Source organism: Pangasianodon hypophthalmus, chromosome 19 (assembly GCF_027358585.1).
Source record: "Pangasianodon hypophthalmus isolate fPanHyp1 chromosome 19, fPanHyp1.pri, whole genome shotgun sequence".
Taxonomy (NCBI): domain Eukaryota; kingdom Metazoa; phylum Chordata; class Actinopteri; order Siluriformes; family Pangasiidae; genus Pangasianodon; species Pangasianodon hypophthalmus.
In genome coordinates, this window is record NC_069728.1 from 3,352,689 (window position 1) to 3,377,061 (window position 24,373).

The following is a 24,373-nucleotide window of genomic DNA, read 5'->3' on the forward strand; positions in this document are numbered from 1 at the left end:
GAACTCAGACATGACTTAGTTTATCTACGGACCCTACATATAAGTTTCTACATCCTAATAAGACACAGCATTCCATAGTTTATTCATGTTGTATGGAGTTTATTTATGTTGTATAGGCTAACTCAGCATCTGCTGTATAAACCTGCAGCCCTGCAATGCAATAAAAAAGGAACAGAAAAGCACATCAAGCTTAATAAAAAGGTCAAACCGCTCTAAAACAGTCATATTCCAACGTGGAAAAAATAAATAAGGGCATTAGATACTGAAAGCATACAGGCTCAGTTTGACAGGCTACACATCACGAGGGAGAAAAAAAAAAAAAACAAATATGGCACAAAGTCTCAGTGCATTAGGATCCCTGTGCATACGACTGTACTAAATAGTAACCTACACCACACATCAAGCTATAATGTAGAGTAAAACTTTTAACATGAAGCACGAACCTCCTAGACGGCAGGAAGCACAAAAACTGGTCACCTCTGAAAGCCAAATATTACTATTAATACTCTGCTACTAAACAGGATGAGTTTCCCAAAAGCATCACACAGTTAAACTCATCTTAACTGGGAGAGAGAGTGTTCAGTGTGATGCTCACTCTACCATTTAACAATGATCTTTGTGCTGCGATGCTTTCGGGAAGCTCAGCCCAGGCTAAGAGGTGTAATAGATTGACGTGGTATTTACTGTACAGTTTAGTACAGTAATACTCTAGGTGGTGTACTATAGAGTACAGTAGTATGAGCAGACGGACACACACACACACACACACACACACACACAGCTCTGCAGTTATGTGGCATTCCACTGCTGCAGCAACACTATTCAACACCACAACACCACATTATTATTCTTATTCCTAATATTGCTGTTCGGTTTGGCCACGTTTAGTCCTTTTTGGCCGTCACGTCCTCTGTGCTGAGACTGCTTGGTGGTCCTGAGCTGTAGGTCGGCACGCTGTACTTGGTGAGCACAGACTTGAACTGCTCCAGTGTGGCGTCGGTGCGAACTCCCGTCGGGTCAAAATGTGTGCGGCTCACCCTGAATCCGGCCTCAGTCAGGTACTGCAGGAACTTATTCAGCCTGGGAAAAGTAACACACTTTACACAGGGTCCAAACGTCTACCAAGCAGACCATTTAACAAGGTTGCATTACTTTCATGTTTAATTTTGTGGTAATATATTTGATTCAAATGGGGAAATGTCTACTCCTAACACGGTGCTAATTGTTGTCTTAAAGACTGGCATCGGATGCATTCTTACCAGTACTGCATTCAGTAAATAACAAAAATGACTTTTTTAATTGAAGAATAATTTGTCCATTGATAAAATGAATACAACTGTTGGTAGTGGAATACTGTATTAACTTAGGGAAAATATTTAACACAGTTACCTATCTTTTTTGCTCATCTGTGGCACTGTACTGATTAAATTGTTTTATTAGAGAAACTTTTGTAATAACTCAATTTAGTTGCAGGTTATAAGACCACAGTGAAGAACAGTGAGGTGAGAGAGGACTCACTTGGGCATGTTCATGCCACGGATGCTGTGGCGATGGATGCTGTAGTAAAATGCAGGGTGCTCCAGGGACACGTCTGATTTCAGCTTCTTCAACACATTCCCAGACTCCTCTCCAATCCTCCGCTTACCTGAGTGGGGAAAAAAAAGGTGCAAAAACGTCTGTTCTGTTCTGTTCCAAGCAGCACTAAATGAGTAACAGAAACGTCAGTGCTTACATTTATAACATTACTGAAGATTGCCTTGCAAGAAGCCAGGTTCCTAGCTGTGCAAGCTGAGGTATATTTAATATATAAAAATAAAATGATAGCTTTGTAAAGCTCAACCCATTTGCTTCATGCATTCAGTATTAAATGACTGTACATCTAGTGCAGTTGAAGATATAACTGCTCTCTCACTTTTTCCATAGCAGTTTGCCTGAGATTTAGCCACTCCATGAGTTTTATCCCTAAATGACAATGAAACAGCTACAGACAAACATGACTAAAAGGTGTGAATAACAAGCGAAACTGCTACCTGATTGATCAACAGTGTCTGCTTCCGCCACCTTCTGTAACGTTTTGATGACGACGCCACACTCTACTGCCAAAAGATAAAATGAGCATCCTTCAGCAAATTTGACAAGAATGTTCATCAGGAACAGAGCAAAACAGTTGTTTGTTTTCACTTCAATGAATATTAGATATTAATATACGTAATAGTAGTAGGTATTCAAGACCAACATGGTTAAGTAAGTACTAATATATATTATTAGTGACAATGTTTCCATAATTAAAGCAAATACTGATTCAGGACATCTCTATTTTAAGCTAGTTTATTAGTGCAGTTTAAATTATCATGGGCAAGAACAAAGAATATGTTTATAACACTTTAATCAACATCCATACATATGCTTTGCCTTTTTAGGATTCTTTGTTTATGACAAAAATAAATAAACCAGTGCAATAAATGTGCAAAATAATAAATCTGTGGATCATACTACTCTATTTAAGGATATACAGATGTTTAACATGAGCTCGTGGATGATGGGGCTCGGTGAAAATCAAGCTTCTGTCACCAGAGCCCTCCTTATAGCTTCATGACTGGCTTTCTTTGGCAGGAGGATGCCATGCCAGCTTCAGTAACATCCTGAAAACACATGAGGACTGGCCTCTTTGAGCTGGCACGATCAGCGCCGCTGATCCGACTCTAAACTAGCTGGGTGGGATTGGATTGTAATCTGCAACCCACAGCAGTGAAAGCGCTCTTCTGCACAGCACTGGTCATGATGAAATTTAGCTCTAAAGACAAACTAACTCCTAGTGTAGTATAGCTGTTTCCACATAATCCTGCATGCTGTATAAGAACTCCAGCACTGCCATGTTAAGGCCCAAGGCAGAGGTTGCGTGTGCTCGCTCACATACCTTGGTTGGCTAGAATCAGTTGGCCTGTGACAGAGAAGGACTTGAGCGTGGTGCAGTCTGCCTCACAGATCAGAGTCTTCACCAGAGGCTGAATGTCCTCCATGCTGTGCTGCACCGCTGCCACCAGCATACGCCTCAGGAAGCCAGTGTTGAACAGAGACCCTGACCTGGGAACCAACACACACACACACACACACACACACACACAATCTTAAGTGCTCAGTGATGGACAGGTGAGTGAATGAATAAATTCATAATATCCATTCTGACCCAGTCTACATTTTAATAAAAGTAAAACAATACTAAAAGTTTTTTTTGTACATCTGTAATAAATATGAAAATTACATTCCTTTTTCTTTCTCTTTCAGAGGTTTATGTTCAGGTTATCACATGACCTCAGAAGGATCCCCAAGCAAAAGCCTGGAAAAGGATTCTGTGTCTTTTCCACAAACACTGCTAAGAATACACTTTTCCAGATATTTCTACTTTTGGTATAAACGTAAAGTAAATGACAAAACGTCAATAAGATCATGTTGTGACCAGAGCATGAGGTTTAATAAATGAATGAACATTAATAAGTGCATCTAACCAGAGAGGTCCCAGCTCGACTGCAGTCTTCCCCGGCATGCTGCCATGGCACTGACACGGTAGCTGCCTGTACTGATTCTCTAGAGAAAAAAACAAAACCGTATACATTTAGCATGGTGGAGTTATAAAAAACTTTTAGTGTGGTAGATCCATTTAAAAAGAGCATGCTGCCGTTAATACACTAAATCACCTGCATGAATTTGACCAAAAATGACTCAAGGCCAATATTTCACCAATTAACAAATGATATACTGTGCAGCTCTATAATGCAGATGTTGAAATTGTATTTAGTCAAGACAGTAAGTTGATCCCAATTCTGTACTTACCCTCCACCATACTGCCTGGCTTGAGAAACACTCTCTCCTCACACCACTGGCAATGCAACAGCTGCCGCAGTTTCTTGGCCGTCTCGTCAGCCTGCGTGGGGCCTCGGAGCACCCGCACCACCACCAGCACGAAATGTTCCAACGCCACAGCCAATAAAACCTCGATCCCTTTATTACAGCGTGCTGCTGCCCTGAAAACACACACACTCACACCTCTTAACATACGTTTTTTACAGATCATCCAGGTCACTGAATGTTAAGCTTCACTGTGAAAGCTTTCAATCATTCAGATTATTTTATACAAGTCTGTATTCTAAACCAGATGTTTTCTTATTCATCTGAGGAGCTTCACGAATTAGGAGGAGTGTCAATTAGGAGGAGGGAAAGCATTTTTAAGGCTGAGCTTAGAAAAGTGATTTTACAGAGCAATAGTAACTTAATTCTTAAAAAAAAGACTAAAATACAACCATTACAACCATCCCTGGTGTCTAATTATCTTAATATCTACTTAACAGCTTTAGTGTTTTCTATGTTTTCACACCATTTCTTTTATTGAGCTCAAAGCTGCAAATCATAGCCATTAGGAATTTCCCAACTCCTACAGTATAAGTGATGAAACCCCTTCAGATGAGTGAAATATTTTTAGCCCCACCTGGCTATAGAGGCCACCACCATGCGTGCTGCCAGCTCTCTGTAGTATTCTGTCCTGACGATCTGGCAGCCGTAATGGCGGAGCGTCACGTTCAGGGATTTGGAGTAGAGTGAGCCGGTGTCGGTTGAGGTCACGGAAACGATGCCCAAGTTGCGCACGTTCCGGAAGGCAGCATCCAGGTAGTTCACGGATGTGCCGAAAGGGTCCAGGTGTCTGACAGCATAAAACAGCACCATGAAATCAATCTGAATAGCATGTGTGTGTGTATGAGTTGTACTTATTAAACATTTACTGAGTATCTTCAACGTTCAAGCCACTGACCCTCCTGATCAGTTCAATACTCATTCAATGGCTTGGATTAGTTCTTGATTTATAGCACAACTTTTACTGTAGGAAAACACACAATCTTCATCTCGGTTAATGATGTACACACTTCTGGAAAATAGACACATTTACATGCTTCTGATGGCTGGAATTTGTGCACAATTCATCAATGCTGTGTAAAAACAAGCACAGATTTGAGTGATCTGAATGACGTATGAACAAATCTCCACTGTTTTGCTGATTGCAAAACTAGTGCTGAAATGACCATCAAAATAAGACACTAATGATTCAGCTTCAGCGTCGTGGACATAAGTCTGTTATTTACTGCCACAGGCATACGATTTGCCCCAACATGATGCGCCAGTAAAAGGATTGCATTAAGCACACTGCAGGTGCAAATAAAATATTTTCAGAAACCTCAAAAAACTTGAATTAAAAAAAAAAAAAAAAAACACTCAGTTTCTTATTTTTTTGTCTTTATTGAAACTAAAGGTTATATATGTCAGATTTAGCCAATGTCAAATTGATTTGAAGCTTTGAATTTGAAACAAAACAAATCCTTATTTCATATAAACCAAATGCTGAAAGAAATGAATCAAGTGAAAATGAATGAGTTTCCCACGTGTGCAACTGTGATTTGCTATTTTGTGTTATGACTTACTGATTATTAATGATACTGATTTTGTTTCTGTAACTGCAAATCGGGCATTTTTCAGGTTGTTAAAATGTTTTGTTCAAATTTACATGCACTCCAACTATACAAAAGATTGATCATAGAGCTATGCAGATATTTGGTCACTATAATGTTTTTCAGGAAACCTGTCATTTTCTGACCCTCTGATTTTACTCACATGTAGTCAAAAGCTCTGAGGTGCATGAGGACATTGGCATCCATCTGGGTCACTTCCACAGTGTTGATGGCGTCGTCACTGTCTTCTGTGTGCTCCCCCTCCAGCTGGATGTGGTTGAGGTGGCAGTTCTCCTTAATCATATTGACACAGGCTTCATTGATGTCGTTTATCGTCACGTTAACGGCACTGCGGAGGTGCTTGGCCCACTGCAAGCCCATTATACCTGCACAGGAACGGTGAGTAGGTACCATAGAGAGATAGATTAAAACAAGCCAGGAATCATCCATTATAAGAAATCAGCTAAATAAAACCATCTAGATTTGACTGCCACATACATAAGAAAACATAATCATGACCAAAGTGAGAATGAATAGTAAGAATAGGAAAAATTCTAACTGATAAACAGAACTGGTTATGGCTCATGAACAGTGCAAAAAAAATAAGTTTGCCCTATTGTCAGGAGATCTTGACAATGCTGCAGAGCAACACTAGCTAATCATTGGCATTTGTGAGCTCATGCATGCAGAATAAGGCAGATAGCGCTTTCCTCTGAGTGCGTTATGCTGCATGAGCAGCAGTCTGAAAAGATGTGGAGGTTGGTCTCACGTGTCTCAGAGGCTGCATGCACTTGCCCTGGCCTCACTGAGTTGGCAGATGTCGTGTGACAGGACAGAGTTGACTAGTGGGTGGGAAGTGGCAAGACCAAATTTGTGACAAATGGGGGAAAAATCCAGAACTAAAGAACTCTCTATTTCTACTTGAGTACAGCGTGTACAATATTTAAAGGTCTTTCTGTTATACTATTATTATATGTTAGTCTCATGGTGCCAGATAGGATCTCTAATGAGCCTACAGTCTGGAAACAGCTTTTCAAAAAACTTGTCAGGGAATTGAGCTGAAAATGAGCACAAACAATGCTACAGCCACAGTCTCTCCATCTAAAACCCACCCAATTTCATGTAGTCTGTGCACTTTTAACCTCTGGAGGAGCTGTCTTGAACGAGTTAAAATAGATGTTTAACAGAATCATTTTTTACCTTGCAAAAGTTTGAACTCTGTTCTGTTCACATGTGACTAACATAAACGCAATGACTTCTATCTTATTTGGTAACTTTTCATGGTTACACCCACACCCACATGTCAATCCATGTTAGCAAGCACACCCTTTTGTGAAGTTGCTGCTCCTAATTTGACCCCCAAACATTTTCATTAGATATCACATTAGCGTTTATCAAGGCAATGAGCTTCACCAGTGGCTCCAAATGCATCCAGACATTCTAGTGGACTTCTTTCCTCAGCAAGAACAGCAAGAGAACAAAACACCAATTGCCTACCAAAGAGAGAAAAACCTCACATTATATGGAAATCCAGCTCTGTGGAAAACTAATAACAATCGGTAGAATACAGATGACAGCTAGTGTGTGTTACTGACCTGTTGGTCTTCATCTTACGGTTGAAGTAAGTGTCAGTCTTCATGGGTGTGCTGTGGTTGGGCATGAGCTGCACATTGGTGCCCAGCTCTTTCATGATCTCATATGCCTGACCTGGCACTGAAAGAAATAGAAAGAAGACAGAACAATTGCTTCTTATATGGATTTACATAACCTCTCAAATCAGATGAATGGCAACACAGAGGGAGTCTTCTTACCTGGTTCCTCAAACGATGCATCTGAAGTGCCTGAATAGCTCGCTTCGGTCTCGCCTTTGTTGATGTGCCGTTTGAGATGGCTGATCATGTCTGTTTTTCGGGCAATGGTGACGGAGCATACGACACAATGGTAGTGTGCCACCAGCCGGGCCTGACTCTGGAGGACATGCACATATTAGAGAAGGCAGATAACAAAATCAGTCCTGTTTCCTATTCAACTCAGTTGTATTGTACTTGTATAGCACCTCCAGATGTAAATATAGATCCCTAAAGAGCAAGGCAGAGGAAACAGCGGCGAGGAAAAACTCCCTGAGACGACATGAGGAAGAAACCTTGAGAGCAATCAGATTCAAAAAGGAAACACTGGATAGTGGAATTACAAAACATTATAGTATAGTATATAAACACAGAAGAGCAAAAGCAAACGGCGCTAAGTGTGTTAACATGATATTCAGCATGAGGATATTGTAAATAAGTGTCCTGAGATAAGCATATACTTCAGAGTTGATTTTTCCTATTTTCCCTCCAATTTAGTCATGGCCATTGTGCGTGCACACACACACACACACACACACACATACACAAACACATACACACACACCAGTTAGGTCTCCCTTTTCATGTGACAGCTACCAGCTTGAAGTTTATCACATGCTTCCTCAGAGACACGTGAAGCCACCAAGTGCATCTTTTTGATCTGCTGCTCATGCTGCATCACAGGGTGGTGTAACACACTCGGAGGAAAGCGCTATCCGCCCTCTTCTACATACATGAGCTCACGGATCACCATGATAGGCTAGTGTTGCCAGTTGACAGGGGAGAGAGTATACCATCCCTCCCACCCAGAGGGCACAACCAATTTTGCTCTCTTAAGAATCCTGGCCACGGATGGCTGTGACGTCGTCGCGATTCAAACTCGGGATCTCTGGACGTTAGAGTGAACGATTTCTGCTGTGTCACTCAGGAGTCCCTAATGTACATCTGAAAATGCTTTTTTTTGCTGACTAGTGCATAATGCATGTCTCGAATCTCTCACGCTTTCTAATTTTCATTCCATTGAAGACCTGGGATCTCAGGTGAGACAGAAGTGAAAGTGAATGTTCACCTGATCTAACCCGTGGCTGGACTTCATCTGTCTGCACGGCAGATGACAAATACACATCCTCTGACCTGCGAGGACCAACACAAGCAAAGTAAGTCATGATCTCTAAATACGTCTTAAAGTCACCATACAGTTCATGAGCTAGTGAACTTGTATAATTTAAGAGTATTTTCAAGTCACATTGCTATAATTAAATGATATACAGTGCTGCTTCAATACACTTTCAATTACCTTCAAATTCCACGTAGACTTTCCAGTGAAGGTTCTGCAGGTGGCGTCTCAGTTTGTGGCTGTAACACGCCTTGAACTTCTCCTCTGGGCATAACGGACAAGACTTTCTTCCAGCTGTGAAATTCCATGAACAAACACAGTCAATATGTTAATAGGTGTAGCTAAAGTGGGTATTATGTCATTACTATAGGTTCAGATTTATTTCCAATATTTCATATCAACTGAAAAAGTCTTCTTAACCTCCATTTAAGTCCACTAGCATCTCCAGACCTTCTAGTGAAGTCTGGATGGACACATGTCTCTCTTAAAACAAACAAACAAACAAACAAACAAACATTAATTGAACAGTTTCCCTGGCAGTTTCAGTGGCTTCCTTGAGAAACCAAATCAGAAAAGGATTCTCATCCACCAAGCTACCACCTGACACTGATGAGACAGGGGCTTGTCCTTGACTGTCCTCGGGTTTCACAGCATCACTGGATGTGACATCATGGACAGACATCTGCTTGCTCTCATCCTCCGCCGCCATCTTTACAGAGTCGTCTACAGCAATATGCATTACATTACATTATTTTCTTGCACATTCAGCTGATTGAAGTGAACATTTAAAAGGGGAGTTCACCTTTTTTCCCACATTTGAGCAGGTCTAAATATTTATTCGGTGATTTCTAGTCACCTCAGACAGCTTTTTATGTCAACACATGCAGTGTTAAGATTTTTTTGGGTTTTTTCCCCCTACTAATGACTGTTTTGCAAAATAAATTATAATCAGGTGACTCTAAGTACGCTAATTGAGTTGTCAATCAATTTCCTCAAAACATAATTTTTTGAAGACAAAACAAAACAACAAAAAAACAAAACCAAGGACTTTTCTTCGCAGTGGTCAGTGTATTGCTGTCGTGATTTGATGATTGCGGTGATTTGGTGATTCGGGGTGGGCCTGGGCCTGGATGGGGGCAGGTGGCTTTATTTCAATTAGTTTTAACAAATTATTTAGATAATTGATATACAAACTGCCTGAGGTGTCCAGATATCGCCCTACAAGTGCTGAGAAAGGGTCAAAGGTGGAAAAAGGTGAACTCCCCCTTTAAGTGAACACTCTTATGACGTCAGAGTGTTTGTTAGTGAAAGATTGTAAAGTTTTTGTGATCATCTGTATGATTAAAACACACACACACACACACACACACACACACACACACACACACACACACACACACACACACACACACACACAATATGGCGCCCCCATGTGACACAAATAAATAACAATCGAACCGCGAAACCACTACGGGTGGACGGCCCTGTGGCGGAGCTCCGCGATCAGACCACTACACCACAGTTAAATCAACCTGCACTTCCAATTCGCTGTAAACTTATAAATCCCTAAATATTTTCACCTCATGCACAGAAGGTGAATAACTGAATCCTCGAATATTATCAACCGAGACGAAAATACATTTCATTATTTATGCTATCTGCATCTAGGTCCTGTGATGAAGCTCCGTGAGGAGGCCCATATTTACTTCAGCAGTTTAAAAGTCACAATAAAAGCACATTTAGGTGCAACATAAAGCCATTTGTAGAAATGAACATAATTTTCGGAAAGTCATAACTCAGTTGTTGCTGCATTATCGTGGAAAAACATAAGTTATCCTGCCTTTAATATTGGCGTCCTCCTGGTGAAGCTGCACTGCGTCCTCTTCCTTGAGCTCCGCCATTTTAACTAAGCTAGCTGCGTAGAGTCTGTCTAAGCTATTTCCCACCTGTATTCTGACAAGCCACGCCCCTTTTGGGCCGGCACTGCACAGGAGGCGGGGCTTGTTCGAATACGGGTGAAGAAAATAAAATGACAGCGTACGCTCTAAGGCGTAAAAGCGTCATGCACTGTTGTGGGCGTGGCTAAGGCTCACAGCTGATCCAAGATGGCGACACCAGTGCTTGTTTTGAGGATACTCGAGTGAAGTTCATGATAGAACCACGTGACGAGATGGCAGTTAGTAATATAATCATCTAGTAATCATCAGCTAGTAATCTTCATCTATTCTGGTAGTCTGAGAGCATGACTTGGTGAAGCCTGGCTAGGTTTTTAACTTGTTTTCAGAGACAGAACACAGGTTTCTGCATGACTGTCAGCTTTTTCTCTTCTGCTGGGACACAACAGTCCCCCTGGAACCTTAAAGTCAATTAGTCAAAACGATCAAAGGTTTGTAAAGTCATTTAGAGCAATAACTAATTTTCCTTTGATGCTCAGAAGTTTACACTGTAAATACCCACTTCTATAAAATGACCATTTCTTCTGATATCTTAATGAGATATAAATGAATAATAAGAGCTTTAATGCAGTATGTAGACCTTTGGACCTGGTTTTTAGAGCTGTCTATGTGTGATGTGTCCTGGATTTTAGACAAAGAGGACACAAGAGCATGCACTTGTCTCCTCTTCATCTAAAATCCAATTTATGAAATAAAATGAATTGGTGTGAAATTAACAGGCACATAATAACATTATTGTACTGGCTTCATGGATGCTCTGCTCTGTATCAAGAGATTTGGTTAAAATACCTACAATACTCCAGCGATTTAAATCACTATGAGCTAGATGTGATTCACTACATTTGCATACATTTGATAGGCGTCATCGATGTCACAGAGATGTCTGATTTGGGGTGGCAAGGCTTCTCTCTAGGGTGGCAGCTGACACCCATGTGCCACCCATGTGTCCGCACCACTGCTGCCTGTCATTCTACTGCAACAAAACGACACACACACTGTCTTGACGGCGGTGTCAGACTCACATTCAACCTCAACATATTTAGTATTCAATCTTCGTAGTGCATTCCTGGTTCCTCTGCACCAGTTATTTGACATGAAATAAAACGTGACTATTGGCTGACGTTTAATTTCTACAGAACATTAGAAAGACTTTGCTTAATAGCACCTGTTAAAATATAGACAAGAAAATCCTTTTTTTGTTTGATCCAATTTACTCATTTTCCAGTGGTTCATTTTTTAAAAACTATATTTAATTCTAAAGTCAACACCTGAAGGAATGTCTAACTTTTATGAGTTTGCCTTTTCATCTCACACTTCTGCTACTTGCTTTATAAAACAAGGTTCTTATATTAAAACGGAGGTGTCACTGGTAATAAAATTGGATCTTAATGTGTTTTTTTCCCCTCTTATAGGGGCCGATGTCTAGATTGGGAGTGGTGTTTGGCGGCTCCCGTGGCATTGGGCGAGCAGTAGCCCAGCTGTTGGCACAAAGGGGGCATCGAGTTGTGGTGATCTCCCGGAACCAGGAAGCAGCACAGGCTACAGCAGACACGCTTTCTGGAGGTGGATCACTTTAACCCTAAGAAGTATTTCGAGATGTCTGCATGCAGCTTTCCAAACTTGATGATTTTACTTTTTTTTTTTTTTTTTAACTGCAGTGGAACATGTAGGTCTCGCTTGTGACATTTCCAAAGAGCATGAGGTGCAAAGAACGTTCGATACCATCACTAAGACCTGCGGCCCTGTGGGATTCCTAGTCAATGCAGCAGGCATTAACAGGTGAGAGAGGACACCAAACTGTGTTGTTTTTGGTCATAAGTGCACCATACGCTTTACAGACAGCTGCAGCTGACGCAATGCCACAGGATTCATGATGTGCCACGGATCTAAAGCCATTTTAAACTGTGAACAGGTGTACAGAGTCACAAATAAGGACTTGCCTCATCTCTTGTGATTCCTAACCTGATTCTCTGTCTTTGTGTTTCAGAGATGCGTTATTAATGAGGTGTAAATCTGAGGACATGGTTTCTGTTCTTCACACTAACCTGCTTGGCTCAATGCTTACCTGTAGGGCCGTGTTACGGAGCATGCTCAGTAATGGAGGTGCTATTGTCAACATAGGTGAGCTATAACCTGACAAAATCTCTATCTATTTCTAATACTGATCTCGAGACATGTTCTGATGTTCTCTGCAATGATTACAACCCAAACAAAAAAAAAAATGTGTATGTGGTGCAGCGATCCTGAGCTCAGGGCTACACATAAAAGTGTAATTAATAATTAATTATAATAATAAAGTATAATAATTAATCATGTGTTAGAAATAAAGTGTAGCTTTTTTAAAAGAATTAACTGTGCTTTAATCTTCAAAATGCAAGTTCAAGGAAAGTTCCTTTTGTATTACGTTGAAAATCCTAATAAGAGAACATTGCAGCAGCATTATCCCGGCTTTATCAAATAAAAGTGAAATGAAAATGAGAATAAAGTAAAGTAGGGTATCAATCTGTTCATTCGTACTTACTGAGGGCAAAATGGCAAAAAAACAAAAATCTTCATCAGATGTCTTCATTATGCCACTATAGAAGCACATCACATCTTCTTCCAAAAAAAAAAAGAAAAAAAAAAAAAAGAAAGGTGTCTTCTTCAGTACAATGGGACATCATTTACTGTCAGTTCCCTTGTGTAAAAAAAAAAAGAAAAAAAAGCTGGCAGTCGTCTATTACAATCGTCTGGTGTACCAGTTAATATAAAGTCCCTGAATGACCAAAATCACTGAAATATTTAAATGCTGTGAAATGATCACACTGAACAGCATCAGTGCTGTAATCTGAACTTGATCATGGTTATAAGAAGGTACTTCACCACTTTGACAGAAGCCGGTGATCAAGTGGGGGAGGATTGTGTGTGGTTGAGGATAAGGTTTATTCTGTATGGATTATTCTGTTACATTTGCTGGCCCATCGTTTGGGCTCTCATAGATGATTTTGGTGTCCTATTTGGAACGGTAGATTGAGTAGAAAATGATTAAACACATCCTACATCCTACATTCCTCAATCGTTTCACTCATAGCATGATTTCATTATAGCAGTTAGGGACCTTTTTCCTTTAGTGTGTGCCAGTGTGATCTTTCCCCTGACATTACCTCAGAAGTGCTTATACAGAATATCCCAAACTTTGTCCAGTTTAGGAAAAAAAAAGTCAATGAGTCATGTGGGAGCTGAAAGACTGACTCACTAAAAAGAGCTGGAATTCCCATCATTAGTCAGTGTGGAGCTCCAAGAACAGAGCTGTGTCATAAGGCAAAGAAAACAATAGCTAAGGGAAATTTAGTGTAATAAAATGTAATTCATGTAATTACCACTAGGTGGCATTAAAGCATCATCATTATTATCCACTTAGCTTTTAAGCCCTGTAAGTCTATAATAACAAATGAGCATTTGAATAGACATTTGGTGTCTTTTCATTAGATCAGATGGTACGGTCCTTGAGAAATACTTATTCGAATGTGCCTAGAGTCATTTCCTGTGTGTGTGGGTTACTAATATTTTCTGCATGTTAATGGAACATTCTCACAGGCTCAGTGGTGGGTGTGAAGGGAAACGCTGGTCAGAGTGTGTACAGCGCCAGTAAAGCCGGCCTCGAAGGCTTCACACGCTCTCTGGCCAAAGAGGTTGCTTCTCGAAACATTCGAGTCAACTTGGTAGCTCCAGGTAGACTTGATTCATGTCCTTTCCTGTTTAGGGAGTTGTGGGTTTTTTTTGTTTGTTTGTTTTTCATCAATACATGATTTTTGGATTATTGTATTGTCCTGAGCTAATGACCATGTGGGGTGTAATAATGAAACATGCTCCATGATAAGCTGCGTTTGATTATTATAGCCCTCTTTGTCTCTGTTACCCCGCTCAGGACTCATTCGGACAGACATGACAGCAGGGCTGAACGAAGAAGAGTATGGAAAGAGGATTCCACTGGGTCGCTTTGGTGATCCGCAGGAAGTGGCACACGCTGTTCTGTTCCTCCTGGAGTCTCCGTACATCACAGGGCACGTCCTATTGGTGGATGGAGGACTACAGCTGACCATGTAATTCCTGATTCCGTTTAGTCTTGCCTGTAAGCCCCTGTTGATGGGACTAGCAGTATGGCAAGTCTTTCTCGTGAGGAAGCTTTTCGAAATTACATTCAGGACATGAAGAACTTCATGTAGTCACCAAGTTGGAATTCAAATTACTGTCTGCTCTCCAGGAGAGTCTTTGTAAATATGATTGCAATTGTCCATAATGTTTCAACGACCATTTATGTGAACCATCTCCACTTTGTGGTTATACATAAAATAGTTAAATTACACATGTTCAGTCAACTGTATCACCCCATATGATTTAAATTTATGTTTGAAAACATTTGCTAACCGCAGTGCATTCAGTACTAACACTGCAACATTCAGGGAAATCTGTGGTCAGCTTTTGGGAACATGACCTACAGGCATTAACAATTGAGAGGTCTGGAATTTCTTTCTGAAATATTTAATGTGTAGTGCTTTAGGAAGAGTGAGTTATTGGTCATTTTAGAGCAAGGGTGTCCACTCATATCTGCAAAGCACAAGTGAGGCTGAAGGTTTTCATTCCAACCAAGCAGGAGCCTGGTGTTTGGTTGAAATGAAAAACTGTAGTCACTTATAAGGATAAGATTGGAGACCCTTGACTTAGAGAGATTGTGTATGCTACATGTCTCTGACTCCCTCACAAAATAAACCTTATCACTTTCAGTCATAATACAACTTCATTCTTCACTGCAGTATACACTGTACTGCCAAAAGATTGTGCACACCTGACCATCACACTCATATGTGCTTGTTGAACATCCCATTCCAGATTTATTCCCCCTCTGCTGTTATAATAAGCTCCACTCTTCTGGGAAGGCTTTCCACTAGATTTTGGAGCGTGGCTGTGGGGATTTGTGTTCATTCAGCTACAAGAGCATTAGTGAGATCAGACACTGATGTTGGTGAGGAGGTCTGGGGTTCAGTCGGTGTTCCAGTTCATCCCAAAGGTGTTCAGTGGGGTTGAGGTCAGGGCTCTGTGCAGGACACTCGAGTTCTTCCACTCCAACCTTCACACACCATGTCTTCATGGAGCTCGCTTTGTGCACAGGGGCATCGTCATGCTGGAACAGGTTTCAGCCTCTTAGTTCCAGTGAAGGGAAATTGTAATGTTACAGCATACAGAGACATTCACACATACTTTTGGTCATATAATTTAGTGTAGCATTGAAACCATCTGAGAAACCTATATACACAGTTTAATAATTTAATAACTCATGTGCTATAATATACTTAAAGCTGTTTGAATAATCATCAATCATCTCTTCACTTACATTAATTGAAAGTCTTTCAGAGCATTGTGAAGTCACAGATATAAAACACAGAGGAATAAAAAAAACAGACTTAACACTAGAACATAGTTTCTTGCGGTGTAATAGGAACTCTTATGTTTTATCCTCCCTTCCCATGGGAGAAATTCTGTTCACCTCCCCATCACAGGCACACAGATGAGTTGGATTAAGAGTGGGGCTGCGGTTTATTTTTAGCTCATTGAGTGATTTTGGGGGTTTGGGGGTGGGTAAGTTTGTGGCTGTACACTCATTGTGCTGAAGGATGAGGTCAGAGGTCAGCGTGTGGAGGATCTGAGTCGAGGAATGATGTCATCTTTACTCTGCCTCCAGTCATTGTGATACCATACACGCAAACACATACCAGGTCTTATAAGAATGGCCTTGAAATCAGTCTGTGCTCATTTTTTACTTAAATAAAACGAAACAAACTAGCCAAATCCTCAAGGAGAGTGTAATGATTCATCTGGACACACTTTAAAATGGCTTAACTAAAGTGCTGCAAAAGATTGTGTTCATGATAAGCATCAGTGTGGAATATAACAACAAAATTTTTTTAGATCTTCATCCTCGCTGCATAATCTTTACGTGTCACCTGAAACCAAAATCAGAACATCCTGTTAATATGGAAAAATAAAAATGTAGTAGATTTTGGTAGCCTCAGATTCTTGTTCTTGGCTGACAGGAGTGAAACCTGTTGTAGTCTTCTGCTGTTGTAGCTCATCCACCTAGAGGTTTGATGTGTTGTGCATTCTGAGATGCTTTTCTGCTCATCACGGTTGTAAAGAGTGATTATTTGAGTTACTATAGACTTCCCGTCAGCTTAGACCACTCTGTTCATTCTCCTCTGATCTCTCTCATCTACAAGGTGTTTCAGCCTGTAGACCCTCTGCTCACAGGATGTTTTTTGTTTTTTTGCACCATTCTGTGTAAACTCTAGAAACTGTTGTGTGTGAAAATCCCAGGAGATCAGCAGGTTCTAAAATACTCAAACCAGCCCACAGTTAAAGTCACTGAGATCACACTTTTTTTCTCATTCTGATGTTTGATGTGAACATTAACTGAAGCTCTTGACCTGTATCTGCATGATTTTATGCATTGTGCTGCTGCCACATGATTGGCTGATTAGAGAACTGCATGAATGTGCAGGTGTACAGGTGTTCCTAATAAAATGGACGGTGAATGTAAGTGATAACAGGAACTAACTTGTCTCAGTACACAGTTAAAAATTATGACCTGTCATTAATACATAAGAAAATTGCAATCGTTGGCAAAGTGCTGTGGTATAAGAGGAATAAAACATTACAGGGTGTGCTATTACAGGAAAATAATCAACAATGGGATGGTGTGCTAATGTGGCCTGACGTGAAGCAGAATTATAGTTACTACCCTGGAGTTGATTATTTTCCTATAACAGCACAGCCCTGAGTGTTTTATTCTTTACTTAACAAAAAAAAGGCACATTCACCACAGGCTTAGTATTTCCAGAGATTTTTATTTATATTGTTCATAAACCAAAACAGTCAGAAGAACATTTCATATACAGGCATGTCAGCTTGGAACTAAACGAACAAAATCTTTCATCAGTTCTTAAGTATGTATTGTGTTGAGACAGAACTAACAGCAAAAGGAAAAAAAAAAAAAAAAAGACAAAAGCTATTGAAAGGAGTTGAGTGAGTACATATGAAGAAGTCATATGTCTAGCTATATTTCTGCAAGCTTTACGTTTGTGCAATCCAGCTACCCTTGACTCTAGTTGACTAAGATATTGTAATGTAATACAAGTACCAGAGTTGAATATGTGTGTATATATATATATATATATTAATACGAAGGAAAAAGATAAGTGTAAATAATTCGAATGGTGGTAAATATATAGTTAAATAAAGACTGGGCATAAAGCCATGAGAAAATCACTAATATAATTTAATGTCTGCATCTGGCTATAAATATTCCACTTCACTGTTTTCCCTCTTCCTCGTATGAAAAAGTACACAGTCGTGTTTAAGTGGTGAATACACTTCTGCCGTTGCTAAAAACTTGTGCATGTGTGTTTGTATGAACAGAAAACAACTTTAGCATTATCATATCCACTGCATCAGTATCACTGGTGTCGCTAATTTCTATCATGTAAATTCTTTCGAACAATCTTTTTTTTTTCTGACCGCACATTCACTCTCCATTTAAAGTGACAGTGTAATCTCTCCACAGCCAATGCACGTCATGTTCTCCTCAGCTAGTATTCCCGCACCAAACTGCCCTCTCGCCTAGGATACCTCCACCTGCCTGTCACTCTCGTCTACGAAAACACAGAGCAAGGATGTCATTCTGAAAATCATTCAATCTCATAACCCAGTTCAGAACCTGTAACAACTTTCCTATGCCCAAACACAAGATAGAGAAAGACAAAAACAATAATAATAATAATAATAATAAGGCCCGGCCTTGTGCAATATCTATGGCGTCCAGACATGGTGGATATCTGTGGTAGTGTTATCAGTCTATCTACACCCAGACTGCTGTGGTTCACATAAAAAGAAGTTCACTACAAAAAGGGAACGCCACTAATAGAAACCTAACTATTAGACCTATCCAACTCCGAATGTGCTCAGAGTTCTCTAGAAACACCGCTCCATTACCCATAAGTCTTTCTGCTACAGATCTCCAGCAACTCAAATAGAGACTAAGGCACTGAGTATTAAGTACTACACACTGGCACCATAGTAACACATGCACAACTAGATGTTTTTATTTAAAATGAATCGATTTTTGCATTAAGCATTTTGAATTGGTTAATCATCTCTCAGGCACTATGTAGATATGGCAGAAAAGGTGATCATTGGTATAGTACCTCCTTCCTCAAATCAGCTTGACATGAATTTGTGGGTGTGTATGTGCAGTCTGAAAGAAACTGGATATGACCTCACTTCACTATCACACTTCCTCACTTCCCATCTTCTCACATGGACCAAAATCAAATCTTCCAAATTTGCAATGAACTGGAATCTCTCTGTGAAAAAAATGATTTTTTTTTTTTTTTTTTTTAATTTTCTGATTTATTTTTCTTCGGCTTAGCTTCAAACAGCTGAGAACAGTCAACAAGTTAAGGTTCCTCTGGTATGGCCATGATGATGTCTGGTTCTGGGACAGTGGCACTGGGGTCAAGGATTTATAGTGTCAGGACTGAGCAAGCATCTACAGGTCATCACTCTCCACCAGGGTGCCAGGGGGCAGGGGGCTGGAGTCTGGGAAGAAAGCTGCCTTCACATCCAGACCGCGCTCGGTCAGTGCGGCGTAGCGGCTGGTCGAAGGACGCACCTTCTTGGGCTTTGGGGTGTGTGTCTGCTGATATTGGTCTATAAGACAAAGAGAATGAAATTTCTTCAGATATGCTACAAATGTTAGAGGAGTCTGACTTCCTGGCATAGAAAGGTAAATTCCACATGAAAAAGCTAGTAATAAATATTAAAAAACTTGATCTTGCCTAAGATCTAGGCACAACTTATGTAATAACCCTTTAATTCTCAGCCTAGCATTAAAAAGATGTTTAAATGGAGATGACCCAAACACAGCATGACGTATTACGCTTACTACACCCCGGAAAAAACAGCTTTACTTTACTATGTGAGGGAAATATTTAGCACTTTTTACACACACAATATAATTTTATTGCTTGGATTATTCCACTTTATTTATAACTAAACCTTTCCAGCATGCTTCAGCGGTTACTATACGGTTACTATTATAAGAGCTAAGGCTATCCTGTCGACAAGACACTCACAGAACAGTAGTATGATGCTTTGTTGAACTAATGAACTCGTATCACGTGTAACAGAGCTGTTGAGGTCGAGATTACAATCGTTTTAAATGTAGTTGATGGCAAAAAATAAAAAGCAGTGGCTGGAGTAAAGACTATAAAAATACAAGCGCAGGAAAGGGAGTTTGCTTGCATTGGCTGCATCTATGCACATGTGCACATCACTTCCACATACATCACCCGAGTTTGGCTCTCTGTCTAAAATTCCTGCGTCCGAGTGAAATGTTTCACATCAGGTGTACGTTCATGACTGTATCATTTGAGCATTAAGCTTAAGGTGTTGTAACACATCTGTGCCTGATCTGCATGTGTGTGTATATAATACTTACAGTGAACATCGAGTCGTGCTGTGGTAGAGACAATGCCCGCTTCGTTCTTGGCTGATACTGTGTACCAGCCTGCATCCTCCTTCAAAGCTGGCTGAATAATCATGCACAGATAGCCAAAGTTGTCCTGGTGCATGCTGGGAAGTGGAGCACATAACACAGCGGTGTGGGTCAAGGATTTAAATGACAATGTTTTTTTTTTTTTTTTTAATATATACCTCAAAATCTAAATCTCCTTTGAACAACAAAAAGCAGCTACTGCAACAACTCAACCAATCACAGTACGTACACACACTGTACGTACACACACACACACACACACTTGTACCCTTCACACCAAAAACAGCACTTTTACTACTTTCTTGATGTGGTCGACCAATTAAAAAACCAAAACTCCCTTTGGTTAAGACTAATTATTTTCCGCTGTTTTAAAGAAAGTCTAGCTCGGCACAGAAGCTGTAAATCTCAGCCATCTCTCTGAGGTGGTGGAGACGCTGTTTGTGGAGGGCCTTGTACTGTTCTGTGTGTATGTTCCCCTTTACAAGGCTCTGCCTGTCGCTGTTTGTGTATACACGTTGTAACATTTTAGACAGCTTGTCAGCTCTGGCTGCTTGGAGTTGCCATTTATGGAGCTGCCGGTGTGCTACAGCTTGGCCTGCTTTGCGAATGAAACATACCTCCAGAGAGAAACGAATTCCATAGGGAGACTCCATGAAGTAAGATGTCTCTTATAGCTTGGTAAATGGTACCTACGATCTTATTTGGTTTGGTTCTTTAGGTTCCTTAAGTGCCTTAGGGAGAAATGAACCACAATGCTGCAAAAAATGAATTACTTCTTATTGTAAACAGCTCGATGCTGTAACTGCTAACAAAGTACAAGTGTTGGTAATTTTTTGGCGTCTGAATACTGAATACCGTAGCTTTGTTTATGCTTATGAATACATACTTTTTTGTACAAAGCCAAAAAAAAAATGTGTGTAAATTGGAAGTGGATATATGCACTGGAAGTATATTAAATAACAAAAACAAAAAGTGTCCGAATACTTACTTCCCCCTCACTGTATGTTCTTCAGGTATGTATAGTATATGTATATAGAGTATAGTATTTATTAACATTTATTAACAGTGTTAATAATTCTGTAGTTTCTGTTCAGTTCATGCACTGTGATTGGGGAAACTGTTTCAGTTCAGTCACCAAAGGCTGTGTGATGATGGGAAAATACCTTATTCTGTCTGTGTTGTGAGTGATGGACTCGTTCTCTCTCTTCCAGAAAATCTGAGGGAACGGGACTCCGGACACACGGCATTCCAAGCGCACAGGGTAGCCCTCGGCAACGCTCGTGTTCTGGAGCTTCTCGATGAAGGAAGGAGCTTTGTGCATCTCTTTAGCTATAACAGAGAACATTAAGAACTATTTGTTATGTGAAGCACTAAACAGATGACAAAAGGTTTGTAGTGTTTGAAGTGGTCACATCTGCTCTTGTTCATTATCAATGAAGCTTGAAGAAGGAGAGTGAAAAAAAAAACAAAAATACCAGCAACAATCAGCTCCAGGCTGAAGGAGTTCTGTCCGGCCCTGTTGCTGGCAATGCACGTATAAACTCCCGCGTCTCTGCTAGTGACAGGCTCGATTACCAACGAATGGACTCCGTTCTCTCTCACCAGCATTTTATGGGAGGAATCTGGACGGATGGTGTGGCCATTCAGCTGCCAGATCAGATCAGGCGTAGGTAACCCACTTACCTAAGGGGGATTAGATAATGCTTGAGTCAGTTGTTCTGACAAATGCATACTAGTAATATTTTACACATGCCTTTTTCCCACACACTGCTAGACCAAAGTATTTTTCTGTTACTTGAAAGTTGATATGTACTTGTATCTTCTGCTGTGAGTGACAGCTGGTGCTGAGTGGTTTCCCATGGGAAATGGGATTATGTTAAAAACTTAAGCTCTTCTCTCTTTTTTTTTTTTAAACAATCCTCACATTCTCTTTAGAGAAACCCAATACCTGCCCCACCCTCAGGTGTGCCAATCTCTCTCTCTGTCTCTGTGTGTGTGTGTGAGAGAGAGAGAGAGAAAACAGAATTTAAAGGAGTGTTCCAAATTATATACATGACTTACTGTGATAAAACCACACAGCTAATATTACCCCACACGCTAAGAATTTCCATTCACATGTGTTTAATTGTATACGTATTTAATATCAAAATCATCATCCTGATTTCTGTCGCTCTCTAGATTATTTGCATAATCAATGTAGCACGTCTCTCTATATCTTTATAATCCCCACCCCCCAAACAAAATTCTCAAATTAAATATTTTTGTGCCAGACTGCAATGTCTTAGATTATTGTTGTTGAAGATTATGTTTACAACATTCCTAATCTGTGTAAATTTTGTAAACATCAGGGTTTCAAAAATTTTATGTTCTATAATTCTGATCATCAACATTTAATATTTTAGACCTCAAGGTTTTTTTTTTTTTTAATGAAAACTTTGGAAGATTTTTATTTTTTTTTATTTATTAAAGGTATTCCTGCACACATGGTCAATATATATATATATATATATATGTGTGTGTGTGTGTGTGTATGTGACTTTGAATAGAGTGATCTCTTAAATTCTATTTATGATTTCTGCAGATCTCGTGTGTGTGTGTGTGTGTGTGTGTGTGTGTCTACAGAGGGCTCTGGAGAGGAAAAACAAATGCTTTGATTCCATGTCAGGATTTAGCCATCTTTGTACTCCGTGCACTGAGGGACGTTTTTGGCTTGGAAAATTCAGAGCTGCAGAGTGGTAGGAAACAAATCGGTAAGAAATAAATACCAGCAGCCTCTCTGCATGAGCGCAAGTATGATACTTCTGATTATAGGCTTTTTTTATTGCATGTGGAACAGTGTGGGTTCATTAATGATAATAATAATGTCACATAGTTATGCAACATGGCACAAAGTAATAGAAAGAGAGAAAGAGGAACATGGATGAAGTGCTAAAGAGGAGCAGAGACAAACTGAAGGTGGACGGAACTGAAGACTCAGGATGTACTGTAGTGACACGAAACAAATATTCTGGATTAAACAGTTAATAACGAAGTAAATGTGTAAGAGAATATTTCCTGCATTCTCTTTCACTGAAGCCATTTGTCATTCGAGAGGCGCTGAATCATCTAGCCTCAAAATAGTTTTTTTCTTCTCTCCAGTGTGGAATGCACAGGGAGGAAACATTTCACAGATACTGGAGACACACACAGAAAGACAATCAATTGACCTGGCTTCTACAATGATTCTACTTAAGTATCCACTTTAGGGGGGAAAAAAACTGCCTCTCATGTGACTGCCTTCTAAGAAAGTCCACGTTATTTAGTCTTTACAGTTGTTGCAAAAGTTGTTTGTAACAGAAGCACTGCACTGCATTGGACTTGCAGAATATATCAGAATATGGCTAGAGAGAGTCTCTTTTGAAGTTAATGTGGAGTTGTTCTGATTTAAGGATAAAGTCTGTGTGAGATCATGGCCTCACCTTACAGTCCATGCGACAGAGTCTCCCCTCCTGCACAATCAGATCACCTGGGGCCTGCAGGAAATGAGGGCGGAAGTGACGCTCCTGAATGTTCTCGTTCTCCTCCCCACCATCCCTGGATCTGGAGCGGGGTCTGTCGGAGGAAAAGAAGGGCAGAGTAAGAACGAGAGATGCCAAGTGGACGGGGGACTAAAGAGAAGCAGAGGCAGTGAGTGAAACGTCTGATAGAGGAGCTGCATCAACTACTAGTCCATTAGAAGTGGGGCCGGGGTTTTTCTTTCTGGAATGTTTACATGATAATACTGGAAGTCATGCATCTGCTTTTATGTGCTTCCTAAAAAAAAACACACTACATTGTTTCTTTGTTCCTTCAAACCTTTACAGGAAACACACCTAACAACATATTCATACTCACACTGTACTCTATCGGTTGCCAGCTTTTTGAAAAGTGTCAAAACATGCAGGTGTCCTTAAACTCTCTCAGTATAATCTTATAAAGCCAAGATGAAACCAGGAGAGGTCAGATATCAAACAGAAACGACTATCATGATCTCAACCTTTATAAATTACAGCACAGGAAATCAAAAGGCTGCTATTACAGATCAGATGACGGGTATGGCTCTGCTTGAAGAAAGGGTGGAGCTTGTGTACCTGCGGATGTGGCCAGGTGTAGCGCGCTGGCTCCGCCCCCTCTGGTTCACTGCCTGCACCATCATCCTGCCGGTGCAGCTCACCCTGCCCTGAGAGAACGCAAGACAGGGAGCAGATTAATCACAACCTGTGTATTCTTTAATACAAAAGTAGTGTATAGAACTACAGAGGACTCTAAGTAAAGTCTGGGCTCGTTAATACATCCTGAGAATTTAATGGGTTAACATGTCTCTAGCATTAATGCATAAGGAGTGTGAGATG

General features: G+C 40.3%; 3 protein-coding genes across 12 annotated transcripts in view; 1 reads left to right on the forward strand and 2 right to left on the reverse strand.

Moving 5' to 3' along the window:
- Nucleotides 1-78: 78 nt before the first annotated feature.
- trmt1l (tRNA methyltransferase 1-like) lies at nt 79-10,459 on the reverse strand. Its single transcript, XM_026946910.3, has 16 exons — nt 10,300-10,459; nt 9,060-9,182; nt 8,880-8,942; nt 8,640-8,753; nt 8,412-8,476; nt 7,307-7,463; nt 7,091-7,208; nt 6,909-6,988; nt 5,659-5,881; nt 4,484-4,696; nt 3,832-4,022; nt 3,507-3,585; nt 2,918-3,084; nt 2,031-2,096; nt 1,519-1,645; nt 79-1,080 (listed from the first exon to the last, which is right to left on the reverse strand). Exons 1-16 carry the CDS (start codon nt 10,358-10,360, stop codon nt 885-887), a joined length of 2,043 nt encoding a protein of 680 aa, XP_026802711.3. The 5' UTR covers nt 10,361-10,459; the 3' UTR covers nt 79-884.
- cbr4 (carbonyl reductase 4) lies at nt 8,378-16,988 on the forward strand. 3 transcript variants are annotated; one of them, XM_026946914.3, is made up of 6 exons: nt 8,378-8,499; nt 11,827-11,977; nt 12,073-12,193; nt 12,402-12,535; nt 13,991-14,125; nt 14,322-16,988. In XM_026946914.3, the coding sequence occupies exons 2-6, from the start codon at nt 11,833-11,835 to the stop codon at nt 14,498-14,500; spliced, it is 714 nt and encodes a 237-aa protein (XP_026802715.3). In that variant the 5' UTR covers nt 8,378-8,499; nt 11,827-11,832; the 3' UTR covers nt 14,501-16,988. The 3 variants fall into 3 exon arrangements, with proteins under 3 accessions (XP_026802715.3, XP_026802713.3, XP_053098125.1); XM_026946912.3 differs by lacking the exon at nt 8,378-8,499 and adding an exon at nt 10,524-10,845; XM_053242150.1 differs by lacking the exon at nt 8,378-8,499 and adding an exon at nt 10,560-10,635.
- A 287-nt stretch (nt 16,989-17,275) lies between these two features.
- palld (palladin, cytoskeletal associated protein) overlaps nt 17,276-24,373 on the reverse strand; it is a 99,920-nt gene continuing 92,822 nt past the window's right edge. For all 8 annotated transcript variants that reach the window (XM_053242147.1, XM_034313616.2, XM_053242146.1 and 5 more), the window contains 6 exons: nt 24,113-24,201; nt 23,462-23,594; nt 21,479-21,686; nt 21,167-21,332; nt 19,947-20,080; nt 17,276-19,156 (listed from right to left, as the gene is read on the reverse strand). In XM_053242147.1, coding sequence (XP_053098122.1) covers nt 18,996-19,156; nt 19,947-20,080; nt 21,167-21,332; nt 21,479-21,686; nt 23,462-23,594; nt 24,113-24,201 — 891 coding nt within the window. In that variant the 3' untranslated portion in view covers nt 17,276-18,995. The remainder of the gene's footprint in view (nt 19,157-19,946; nt 20,081-21,166; nt 21,333-21,478; nt 21,687-23,461; nt 23,595-24,112; nt 24,202-24,373) is intronic.